Source organism: Pristiophorus japonicus, chromosome 27 (assembly GCF_044704955.1).
Source record: "Pristiophorus japonicus isolate sPriJap1 chromosome 27, sPriJap1.hap1, whole genome shotgun sequence".
Classification (NCBI taxonomy): Eukaryota; Metazoa; Chordata; class Chondrichthyes; family Pristiophoridae; genus Pristiophorus; species Pristiophorus japonicus.
The window spans coordinates 14,940,999-14,953,168 of record NC_092003.1 but is presented as its reverse complement, the minus strand read 5'-3'; the positions used below and the strand labels follow the sequence as shown (position 1 = coordinate 14,953,168).

The window sequence follows — 12,170 nt, the reverse complement described above, 5'->3', positions numbered from 1 at the left end:
CTTCCCTCCAAACCAAGCTTTGAGTCGATCCTCATAACCTCTGCCTTCTTGGTCCGCTGTCTGTCCAGTGAAGTGCCTTGCAATGTTTTCTACATTGGATCCGACATTAAACCATTCGCTTTTTCCCTTCGCGAACAGTTTAGACTTTTAAACCTCAATCTTGGCACCCCCTAACCATGGACACTTGATTTAGCTCATCTGCTCCCCATTACTGTTTCAGCCTTGTGGTGTCGGACACGGTGGGGTTTGGCCCTTCGCCGAGATGTCTCAGTTCCCACCCCCCCCCAAACAAGAAACAGATGAAGTACTGCTTTAGTAATAATGCTGAGAGTGTACCAGGGCTTGTGATAAAGGCAATCGAGTGTAATCGAATCTGGGAGTTGAACAAAATGGCCACGTTTCCATAGTGAGTCTTCACATGGAGCTGGCTGGGCCGCTGGGGAACTCCGAGTGTCTCAAACAGTTCAATGTTTAGCTTCCTTCTACGATTACTTATCAGTCTAACTCACTTGCCTTAAGTGAACTTTGCCAGCTTTCTGTCTCCTCTACAGTTCCTAACCCAAGCAGAAAATCTTCTCCATGTGAGCAGCGAGTGTTGTAAGGCTGATCAACCATGGAGGACATCACAACCGAGCCTGATCCTGTCCCCGTTTGATGACCACACACACACATGCTCTCTAGTGGAGATCACTAGATAGCATTCAGAAGTGGTAATGTTGCTTGTGTGACTTGTAAAGATGCAAATAGTATCAAATATTCTAAAGGTGAATCCATGTCTTTGTAAAACCCATGTTGATTCCTCAGAGTCTCTACTTTCATTTGTTAGACAGCACTGTCATTTTATTAGATAGTGCAGTCAGGATCTGAAATATTTCTGGTTCAATAAAAAGCCCCAAATAGTGGGAATGAGCACAGTAGACTGATCAGCATTTGAAATAGTAAAGTAGGTTGATGTTTGAATATCACCCATCATCAGAATTGGCCAGGCCAAGCTGGAGTGGCGGGCCCCTGAGAAGAGAAAAGCTTACAGCTCAGCAGTTCAAATTCAATAAATACTTTCACAGATAATGGGATATTATGGTCCATTAACACATCGTCAAATAATGGAAAGAGTTGTGATGAGTGCTGTATATTGTCTCTAGTTAAATTTCAACATTTCAATGTTTAAGAGGCGACGCCAGGAAGGCCAAGGAGGTACCTCGAAAATCATGGATGCGGACTTGTGCAAAGTATTAAGGAAGCAGGACTCAGTTGTATTGCTCATGCAGTTATCAGCAGATTCAAACCTCCCATGTTTCGGGGAACTGCAGTGATTTTGGTGATGGCAGCCTGTAGTGCAAAAAATGTCAACATGCATGACCTCATACTTTCCAACATTATACTTCATCTGACAAATCTTTATCTACTCTCTTAGCCTGTCTATGTCCTTTTGCAGATTTTTTTGTGTTCTCACACATTGCTTTTCCTCCCATCTTTGTATCGTCAGCAAACTTGGCTACGTTACACTCGGTCCCTTCTTCCAAGTTGTTAATGTAGATTGTAAATAGTTGGGGTCCCAGCACTGATCCCTGCGGCACCCCACTAGTTACTGATTGCCAGCCCGAGAATGAACCATTTATCCCGACTCTCTGTTTTCTGCCAGTTAGCCAATCCTCTATCCATGCTAATATATTACCCCCAACCCCGTGAACTTTTATCTTGTGCAGTGAACTTTTATCTTGTGAAGTAACCTTTTATGTGGCACCTTGTCAAATGCCTTCTGGAAATCCAAATACACCACATCCACTGGTTCCCCTTTATCCACCCTGTTTGTTACATCCTCAAAGAATTCCAGCAAATTTGTCAAAACATCACTGTGGACAACTGGGCTGCCAGCCCACACATTCTGACAATGAGCCAGCCTGTGGGAAAGACACTTGTATCTTAGTTTCAGGGTGCATTGTAATACTAATATTGAGGAGTTTCTCCCCCCCCCCCCCCCCACCCCCACAAACTAAAAGTCTGTTCCCGTGCTCCCTCCCAGGTTGTTATACTTTTGTTATCTATGTGACTGAGGGGTTGGTATTTGACAATATATTTGGTCAAATTGGTTAAGTCTAATAACTTACCCAAGATAAGGAAAACGCAGTGTGGATCCCTCCATGTACTAGATGCACCTCCAACAGCTTTGTATGAAGCCCAAATCAGTGTTCAATTCCACAACTGTGGCCTCATGTCTTGTTTAGATTCTTCATCATCATCATCATCTCTTTACTTAGTATTCAATGTCCCTATAAATATAACCCTGTATCTTTATTTGTTCTTTTATGTTTTTCCATTTGCGATCCTGCTTCGAAAGGTCTGAGACCCTGCATTTCCATTCTCGTGTTCCAGTGAGAATGTTACCATTTAGGATATATTTCCATTCTCCTTCCCCTTGTATTTACATTGAACTGTATTTGCTACATAACTACCCGCCCGTATCAACTTTCCTATATCCTTTTTCAGGTTTTCCTGCAGTTTACCATTCCCACAATTTTGTGTTGTCAGCAAACTTTGATACAATTACTTCTATGCCCATGTCCAGATCACTTATATACGTGGAGAAAAGAGATCGTCATTGCCCACCATTAGCTATATCTTGTTAATTTGAGAAACATTCATTTACAGAATTTTCTGCATTTTGTTCCTCAGGCATCCCTTTATGCCACCACTTTACCTTTAATATCATGGATCTGAATCTTCCCAACATGTGTGTCATTTTATCGAATTCTGTTTGAAAGTGGAACTGCACCGCCATTTGTCTATCTACAGACTCGAAGGGTCGAATGGCCTACTGCTCCTATTTTCTATGTAAATAGCACGTGGTATTGCTTGCTCCCTCTCGATAAATATGTTTTTGTTTTTTGAGGTATACATACATCATCATAGGCAGTCCCTCGGAATCGAGGAAGACTTGCTTCCACTCTTAGAATGAGTCCTGTTGTGGAGCATTTAAATATAACACTCGACACAAGTCTGTATATGGAGAAAAGAGTTGTATATTTTCACTCGATTGATCAAGGGAGAAACGGCTCGCTTCAGTTCCGCACTGGATACACCCTTGCCACTCTCACTGAACAATTGCGGGTGACTGTCTTTATACAGTCAATATACATACAAAATCATGAAGTTGCACGCGGAAGTTTTCCATTTGTTGTTTCCCTGATGCGTCACAAATTTTCGCCTACCTACTACGATTACATTGGTTAATACAATTATACTGACAGAAAATGTTGTTGCCTCCCCCTGTGCGCCCGTTATCTGATTAGTTACGTGCTGCCTCATTTTTTAGGTTCTTACAATTTGAGGCGGGTTTGTGTGTTTTTTGTAAAGTGTGTATTCTCATGATGAAACTCATGACCACGAGAAGGCAAGGGCAGCAGGCGCGTGGGAACACCATCACCATCATCTCCAAGTTCCCCTCCAAGTCACACACCATCCTGACTTGGAAGTATATTGCCGTACTTTCATCATTGCTGGGTCAAAATCCCCTGGAACCAGGAATTGGGATTCTACACAATGGGACTGAATGGGAAGGGTTTTGGTCCATTGGGATTATGTACAGTGGGAGTGAATGGGAAGGGGTTTGGTCCATTGGGATTGTGTACAATGGGAGTGAATGGGAAGGGGTTTAGTGTATTGGGATTGTGTACAATGGGAAGGGTGTGCAATTTACTCCCATTTTTTAAATCCCAGTGGTCTATAATTCTAGTTGACTTAGCATTTAATTTTTACCATCCAAAGTTGTGTTTGGGGAATGCCCTATGGGTAAACATTGGCTTTTATCTGATTGATTGGGGAGGATCTGATTTATTTGGGAAAGATCTGGTTGGTTGGGGAAGATCTGATTGGTTGGGGAATATCTGATTGGTTGGGGAGGATATGATTGGTTAGGGAGTATCTGATTGGTTGGTGAAGGGCACATGACACCATTAAACATCCTGAACATTTCCTTCAAATTTCAGTTCTTTGTAAAAAATCACTTGTTGATTGTGTGCGTGGTGCTAGAACGTGGATTTTTGGAAATGATTGTGGGTTAAATGAAGCTTATAATTGCCCGTGTTGTGTTTCTGCATCTATATGCCGTGCAGCAACTGAATTAAACCACAAAGATTGAAGTTATCACGCTGCCACATGTCCAAATGTGTTCTCCCAGTTAGTTTGACCTCTTTGTTCCATCTCGATTCAAGCCCAAGCAGCCTATAATACCTGTCCCTCCAGTTTGTTTGGCCAAGGTTCCCTCCTTTATCGGCCCTCTCTTCAGACTGTAAATATTCACCCGCTCTAATCCTTTCTCCCAAATGCAATGGAATGAGTGTGGTCCGGACACATTTCACGGTGAGAGGTGTAGGTACATTGTCCCTTGACCTGAACTGTCCTGCGAGACTTGAGGCCGGCCATGCAAGTTGCCTGAGGGCTGACTTCAGAGGTTTCCCTTTGCATAGTGTCCCCCGTGGCTCAGTCAGTCTCTCTCCTGTCTTGCCTCTGAGTCACAAGGTCCCAGAATTGTGTCCCAGAAAAAGGAATCATTCCCAGAGGGAATTCCCTCATTTGGGATGAGCACCTGTTTGCATTGCAACAGGGTTACATAGAATTACATACAAGTTACAGCACCAAAATGGCCATTTATGACCCAACTGGTCCATGCTTCACACGAGTCTCCTCCCATTCCTCTTCACTCTACCAGCATACCCTTCTATTCCTTTCTCCCTCATGTGTTTATCGAGCTTCCCCTTAAATGTATCTACGCTATTCACCTCAACCCCTCCCTGTGGTAACGAGTTCCACATTCTCACTACGGTTTGGGTCTCTTGTCCCGGTTGTTAAAATTAATCCACTCTGTATCACAGGGAGGGGGTTAATGACCACTCCCATGGGTGATCCGGTGTCTTGCTCTGTACCGCTGGTGGAGTAGGGATCCCAATTTCTGGTTTTTATTTCATTTCCCCATTTCTAAAACTTGCTAAGTCAATAGACAGGGTCAGTTGCCGATGGAGCTCCCTTAGATGGTGATCACAAAATACATCCAGTCACGTTGATGTTCATGTTGCTTTATTGTGCTATTGCTAAAGCTAAAAGCCATAACTGGTTGATACAGTTGAGATAAATTGGATAATAGCAATACAATGGAGCAATCCCTTCCCAATGAAAAACATTCCAATGGACCAATCCCTTCCCATTGGCCAGAATTCAAATGGACCAATCCCTTCCCATTGGCTAGAATTGCAATGGACCAAACCCTTCCTATTGGTCAGAATTCAAATGCAACAATTCTTTCCTATTGGCCAGAATTCCAATGGAACAATCCCTTCCTTTTGGCCAGAATTTCAATGGAGCAATCCCTTCCCAATGGAAAGTATTCCAGTGGGCCAATCATTTACTATTGGTCAGAATTCCAATGGACCAATCACTTCCCATTAGCCAGAATTCCAATGGACCAATCCCTTCTTAGTGGCCAGAATTCCAATGGAGCGACCCCTTCCCAATTGAAAGCATTCCAGTCGACCAATCCCTTTCCCATTTACCCCTGGAATCCCTGATTGAAATCTGGTGATCAGCAGTAATGGTTAACTCCCCGAGTCAAATTAGCTGTGTGTTACACCACAATTGTTGGTCAACATTTCTGGCTGTTCCTACTTGGATCGATGTGCTGATTGGATCAATCACTGGACTGCAGAACTTGTGACAAGTACATTAATTTGGCCTTTAGACAGAGGCTAATGGTGGTGTGACATCTCTCAATAAACTGACCAAGGAACAACATGGGAATGGAGCTGGGAAATGGTTTGGTGGGATCCGAAGCGTAGATGTCCCCTTCTGCACATGGGGGACTGCGTTAAGCTGCAAGCACAAATGTCGTCCTTCGGAATGGTAGGTGCGGTTGGATGGCCCGTGACAGCCTGCGTTCCACCGCATCGTTCCCAACTCTATCGTACCATAGCGGTGAGGGGAAACCTGTTTATCCCACACGCCTGTTCTCCTCGGTACATGCGGAAGTATCCCTGCCGAATAATAGAGGGTGGAAAAAATGATGCATGAATATACCTCCTTTCCACTCTACAGTGGGGTATCCCCGCTGAGAGTAGGACATTATATATTTCTATATAGAGAGAGTGAAGGCACTGCAATCTTACTCCCATTGGGCAGAATTCCAATGGCCCAATCCCTTCCCATTGGGCAGAATTCCAATGGCCCAATCCCTTCCCATTGGCAGAATTCCAATGGCCCAATCCCTTCCCATTGGGCAGAATTCCAATGGCCCAATCCCTTCTGGGACTAAAGGCAGACAAGTCCCCTGGACCTGATGGCTTACATCCTAGGGTCTTAAAAAAAAAGTGGTTGCAGAGAACATTGGTTGTAATCAACCAAAACTCCCTGGATTCTGGGACGGTCCCAGCAGATTGGAAAATCACAAATGCAACGCCTCTATTTAAAAAAGGAGGCAGACAAAAAACAGGAAACTGTAGACCAGTTAGCCGAACATCTGTGGTTGGGGGAAAATGCTGGAGTCCATTATTAAAGAAGCAGTAGCAGGACATTTGGAAAAGCAAAATTCGATCAAGCAGAGTCAGCATGGATTTATGAAAGGGAAATCATGTTTGACAAATTTGCTGGAGTTCTTTGAGGATGTAACGAGCAGGGTGGATAAAGTGGAACCAGTGGATGTGGTGTATTTGGATTTCCAGAAGGCATTCGATAAGGTGCCACATAAAATATTACTGCACAAGATAAAAGTTCACGGGGTTGAGAGTAATATATTAGCATGGATAGAGGATTGGCTAACTCACAGAAAATAGAGTCGGGATAAATGGGTCATTTTCCGATGGCAAACAGTAACTAGTGGGGTGCTGCAGGGATCAGTGCTGGGGCCTCAACTATTTACAATCTATATTAATGACTTGGATGAAGGGACCGAGTGTAATGTATCCAAGTTTGCTGATGATACAAAGATGGGTGGGAGAGCAAATTGTGAGGAGGACACAAAAAATCTGCAATGGGATATAGACAGGCTGAATGGGCAAAAATTTGGCAGATGGAGTATAATGTGGGAAAATGTGAGGTTATTCACTTTGTCAGAAAAAATAGAAAAGCAAATTATAATTTAAATGGAGAAAAATTGCAAAGTGCTGCAGTACAGCAGAACATGGGGGTACTTGTGTATGAAACACAAAAAGTTAGTATGCAGGTACAGCACATAATCAGGAAGGCAAATAGAATGTTGGCCCCAAGGGGGATGGAGTATAAAAGCAGAGAAGTTCTGCTAACTGTACAGAGTATTGGTGAGGCCACACCTGGAGTACTGCATACAGTTTTGGTCTCCATATTTAAGGAAGGATATACGTGCATTGGAGACAGTTCATAGAATGTTCACCAGGTTGATTCTGGAGATGAGGGGGTTGACTTATGAGGATAGGTTGAGTAGGTTGGGCCTATACACATTGGAGTTCAGAAGAATGAGAAGTGATCTTATCGAAACTTAAAAGATAATGAGGTGGCTCGACAAGGTGGATGCAGAGAGGATATTTCCACTCATAGGGGAAACTAAAACTAGGGGGCATAGTCTCAGAATAAGGGGTCACCCATTTAAAACGGAGATGAGGAGGAATTTCTTCTTTTAGAGGGTCATGAACCTGTGGAATTCTCTGCCCCAGAGAGCTGTGGAGGCTGGGTCATTGAATATATTTAAGGTGGAGATAGACAGATTTTTGAAGGATAAGGGAATAAAGGGTTATGGGGAGTGGGTGAGGAAGTGGAGCTAAATCCATGATCAGATCAGCCATGATCTTATTAAATGGCGGAGCAGGCTCAAGGGGCCGAATGGCCGACTCCTGTTTCTATTTCTTATGTTCTTCTCATTGGGCAGAATTCCAATGGACAAATCCCTTCCCATTGGGCAGAATTCCAATGGGCCAATTCCTTCCCATTGGGCAGAATTCCAATCCCTTCCCGTTGGGCAGAATTCCAATGGACCAATCCCTTCCCTGTACAACTGCTGCACGAAGCAGAGTCTTCCGAAGAGGCAGGAAATAAAACTGGAAGGAAGCAACCCATTTTAATCATCAAGCAGAGCGAATGGACCCGCTGAGAGCTTTGGCTCACAAGGGGCTGCTACAAGAAGACAGTCTGGGACCTAGCGAGTGGGCTCTGTATTGGGGAAGAGGTGATGGAAGGAGTTGGGAAAAACCCATTGGCTCTGAGTTCAGCTGGAATGCCCTTGGGGCTAACAGTGTTAAATTACAAGGATAAGTTGCATAGACTAGGCTTGTATTCCCTTGAGTTTAGAAGATTAAGGGGTAATCCTTTAAATTTTAAAGGGGGCGCAGGAACAGAGAGACCTGGGGGTGTATGTACACAAATCTTTGAAGGTGGCAGGACAACTTGAGAAGGCTGTTTAAAAAAAAGCTTTTGGGATCCTTGGCTTTATTAATAGAGGCACAGAGTACAAAAACAAGGAAGTTACGCTAAACCTTTATAAATCACTGGTTAGGCCCCAGCTGGAGTATTGTGTCCAATTCTGGGCACTGCACTTTAGGAAGGATGTCCAGGCCTTGGAGAGGGTGCAGAGGAGATTGACCAGAATGGTTCCAGGGATGAAGGACTTCAGTTATGTGGAGAAACTAGAGAAGCTGGGGTTGTTCTCCTCAGAGCAGATTTGATCGAGGTGTTTAAAATCATGAATGGCTTTAGTAACTAAAGAGAAACTATTTCCAGTGGCAGGATGGTCTGTAACCAGAGGACACAGAGTTAAAGTGATTGGCAAAAGAACCAGAGGTGAAATGAGAAAACATTTTTTTATACAGCGAGTTGTTGTGATCTGGAATGCACTGACTGAAAGGGGAGTGGAAGCAAATTCAATAGTAACATTCAAAATGGAATTGGATAAATACTTGAAGGGAAAAATCAATTTCTCTTGGGGAACAAGGGGGCAGAACCCTAAAATTAGAGCCAGGTCGTTCAGGGGTGATATCAGGAAGAACTTCTTCACACAAAGGGTGGTGGGAATCTGGAACTCTCTCCCCTAAAAAGCTGTCGAGTCTGGGAATTATCCTCTGAGAGAAGAAATTCCTCCTCAACTCCGTCTCAAATGGGCGACCCCTTATTCTGAAACTATGCCCCCTGGTTCTAGATTCCCCCATGAGGGGAAACATCCTCTCAGTATCTACCCTGTCAAGCCCCCTCAGAATCTTATGTTTCAATAAGATCACCTCTCATTAAGGATTCTGGAACCAAGGTGTGCAGATGGGACTTAGGTTACAGATCAGCCATGATCTCATTAAATTGCGGAATAGGCTCGAGGGGCTAAATGGCCTCCTCCAGTTCCTTTGCTACTATAGAAGCCATTTACCTTCTCTCCCCAACGTCGACCCCAGCTGTTCTTGATGATCCAGTATGGATTTCTTTTCTCTGTAGTAATGGAAGCACAGTGAGTGAACCAGACCTCATTCCTGTTAGCTAAAACATTTTTTTCATTAATTCACAGAATGTGGGTGTCGCTGGAAAGGCCAGCATTTATTGCCCATCCCTAAATGCCCTTGAGAAGGTGGTGAGCCGCCGCCTTGACTACAACTGAGTGGCTTTCAGGGGGCAATTAAGAGTTAACCACATTGCTGTGGGTCTGGAGTCACATATCGGCCAGACCAGGTAAGGACGCCAGATTTCCTTCTCTAAAGGACATTATTGAACCAGATGGGTTTTTACGACAATCCGGTAGTTACACAGTCGCCATTACTGATACTAGCTTTTTATTCTAGATTTATTTAATTGCATTTAAATTCCCCAGCTGCAGTGGTGGGATTTGAACTCGTCTCCAGATCATTAGTCTATGCCTCTGGATTACTAGTCCAGTAACATAACCACTATGCTGCTGTCAAGTACATGATACATGTCGAGCTGATGAAACAAATTTGCCTGAGCCCAATGTCACCCGCTGATGTTGTACCGAGGTCAACGTTTCATTCCTGAATGATGTTAACAAAGCAAGTTTAAAAAAAACCCAAATGGAATCGAGTGCAAAGGTCGTGCTGGGTTGTACTGAGGTCAGCGAACAGGCTCGGACTACTGTATTTCTCTTCTGTGCCTTCAGCTGCCTGGGCCCTAAGCTGTGGAATTCCCTCCCTAAACCTCTCCGCCTCTCTCTTGCCTCCTTCAAGACGCTCCTTAAAACCCACCTCTCTGACCAAGCTTTTGGTCACCTGTCCCTAATTTCTCCTTACATGGCTTGGTGTCATTGTTTTACTCACAATACTCCTGTGAAGCGCCGTGGGACGTTTCACTATGTTAAAGGCGCTATATAAATACAAGTTGTTGTTATTCTCTTCTGGCCACCACTCCGCAGGAGATGTCCTTTGGAGAAGGTGCGAGGGCCACACAAAGCTGGTCCAAAGTGAGGGGGCTGGAGCAATGGGGAAAGATTAGAGAAATGTACGCTCTGAATTTAAGATGAGGAAAGATAGGGATCCTCCTCTAGATATTTAACATATTAAATGAGAAAATAAAGGAAACTGAGAATATTACTTCAAAATTTGACCAGAAGATATCAATTTAAATTTGAACACTGGAAATTTAACACCAACTTGCATTTCTATAGCGCCTGTAAAATCATGTCCCACGGCGCTTCACAGAGCCACAAGGAGAAATTTGGATTTTATTTTTGCAAATTGGCTGCTGCGTTTCCTACATTGCAATGATGACTACACTTCGAAAACACATCATTGGCTGTAAAACGCTTTTGGGATATCCTGAGGTCGTGAAAGGCGCTATAGGAATGCAAGTTCTTTCTTTCTGAGGTCGGATGGAAGGTCTTTCCTATTGGTGGACCACCATCTCTGCACTCTGACCGTTGCCTTTTGCCAGGGAAGCATTGGGATTAACCTTCCTATACGGGGCAGATGGACTGTTACCGGGCACGGACAACAGCACACCAGTGGCTCATTGACTAGAGAGTAGGGCCAATGGTTCAGTGGGTATCACTCCCTCTCACCTCTTGAGTCAGAAGGTTGTGGGTTTGAGGCCCACTCCAGAGACCTGACCACAAAATCCAGGCTGACACTTCCAGTGCCAGTACTGAGGGAGCGCTACACTGTTGGAGGTGCCGTCTTTCAGATGAGACGTTAAACCCAGACCCTGTCTTCCCTCTCAGGTCGGCGTAAAAGATCCCATGGCCACTATTGGAAGAACAGTTCTCCCTGGTGTCCTGGGGAAATATTTATCCCTCAACCAACATCACTAAAAATCTGGTCATTATCTCATTGCTGTTTCTGGGGTCTTGCTGTGCGAATGTGCATAAACGTGAGCCTTCCTTTCTTTTCATTCAGTAGCAAGCAACATTGATGTTAGTCACTGCCTGACACGGGCCACGCTAAATCATTTACCTTGGTTGGCATCACCTTGCATTCTGGGTTAGGACCAGGGCTCCCTCACCCCTTCCTTCCCAACACAGTTCAACAACAAAGCAGAGTAGTGTGGAGAAGAGATGTCAAACACCAAATAACTAAACCCCAACAATGCAGCCCCAATGTCTGTTAAGTTAGGGGTGAATAGTGAGCAATGAAAACAGAAAATGCTGGAAACACTCAGCAGGGCAGGCAGCATCTGTGGAGAATCACAGAATGGTTACACCACAGAAGGAGACAATTTGGCCCATCGAGCCTGTGTGGCTCTCTGCAAGAGCACTTCAGCTAGTTCCACACCCTCGTCCTTTCCCTCATAGCCCTGCAGGTCTGCACTCCACCTCTGCCCTCTGACCTTTCCCCACAGGTACTCATCCAATTCCCTTTTGAAAGCCACGATTGAGTCGGCCTCCTCCACCACAAAGAGAAGTAGAGTTAACATTTCAGGTCGGTGACCTTTTGTTTGAAGTGGAAAAAGTTAGAGATGGAAGAGGTTTTAAGCAAGCGCAGGAGGAGGGAGGGGAGGAAAGAAGAAAAGGGGAGGATGGAAGGCAGGAGAGATTACATGACAAAAGGCATGATGGTGTGAGGCAAAAGGTGGGTGGTAATAGAACAACTAAAGTAACAAGAAATAGGAGGTATAAATGGCAATAGCAGAATCAACAACAACTGCTGTCCGGAAAAATGGGGGCAGCGGTTATGATCTGAAATTGCTGAACTCAATGTTGAGTCCGGAAGGCTGTGACCTGCCTCTTCGAA

General features: G+C 44.4%; 1 protein-coding gene across 3 annotated transcripts in view; it reads right to left on the bottom strand.

Moving 5' to 3' along the window:
- Nucleotides 1-5,066: 5,066 nt before the first annotated feature.
- LOC139239347 (cathepsin L-like) overlaps nucleotides 5,067-12,170 on the bottom strand; it is a 68,695-nt gene continuing 61,591 nt past the window's right edge. For all 3 annotated transcript variants that reach the window (XM_070868023.1, XM_070868025.1, XM_070868024.1), the window contains exons 11-12: nucleotides 9,368-9,426; nucleotides 5,067-6,023 (exon numbers count right to left, since the gene is read on the bottom strand). In XM_070868023.1, the coding sequence (XP_070724124.1) occupies nucleotides 5,949-6,023; nucleotides 9,368-9,426 (134 nt within the window). In that variant the 3' untranslated portion in view covers nucleotides 5,067-5,948. The remainder of the gene's footprint in view (nucleotides 6,024-9,367; nucleotides 9,427-12,170) is intronic.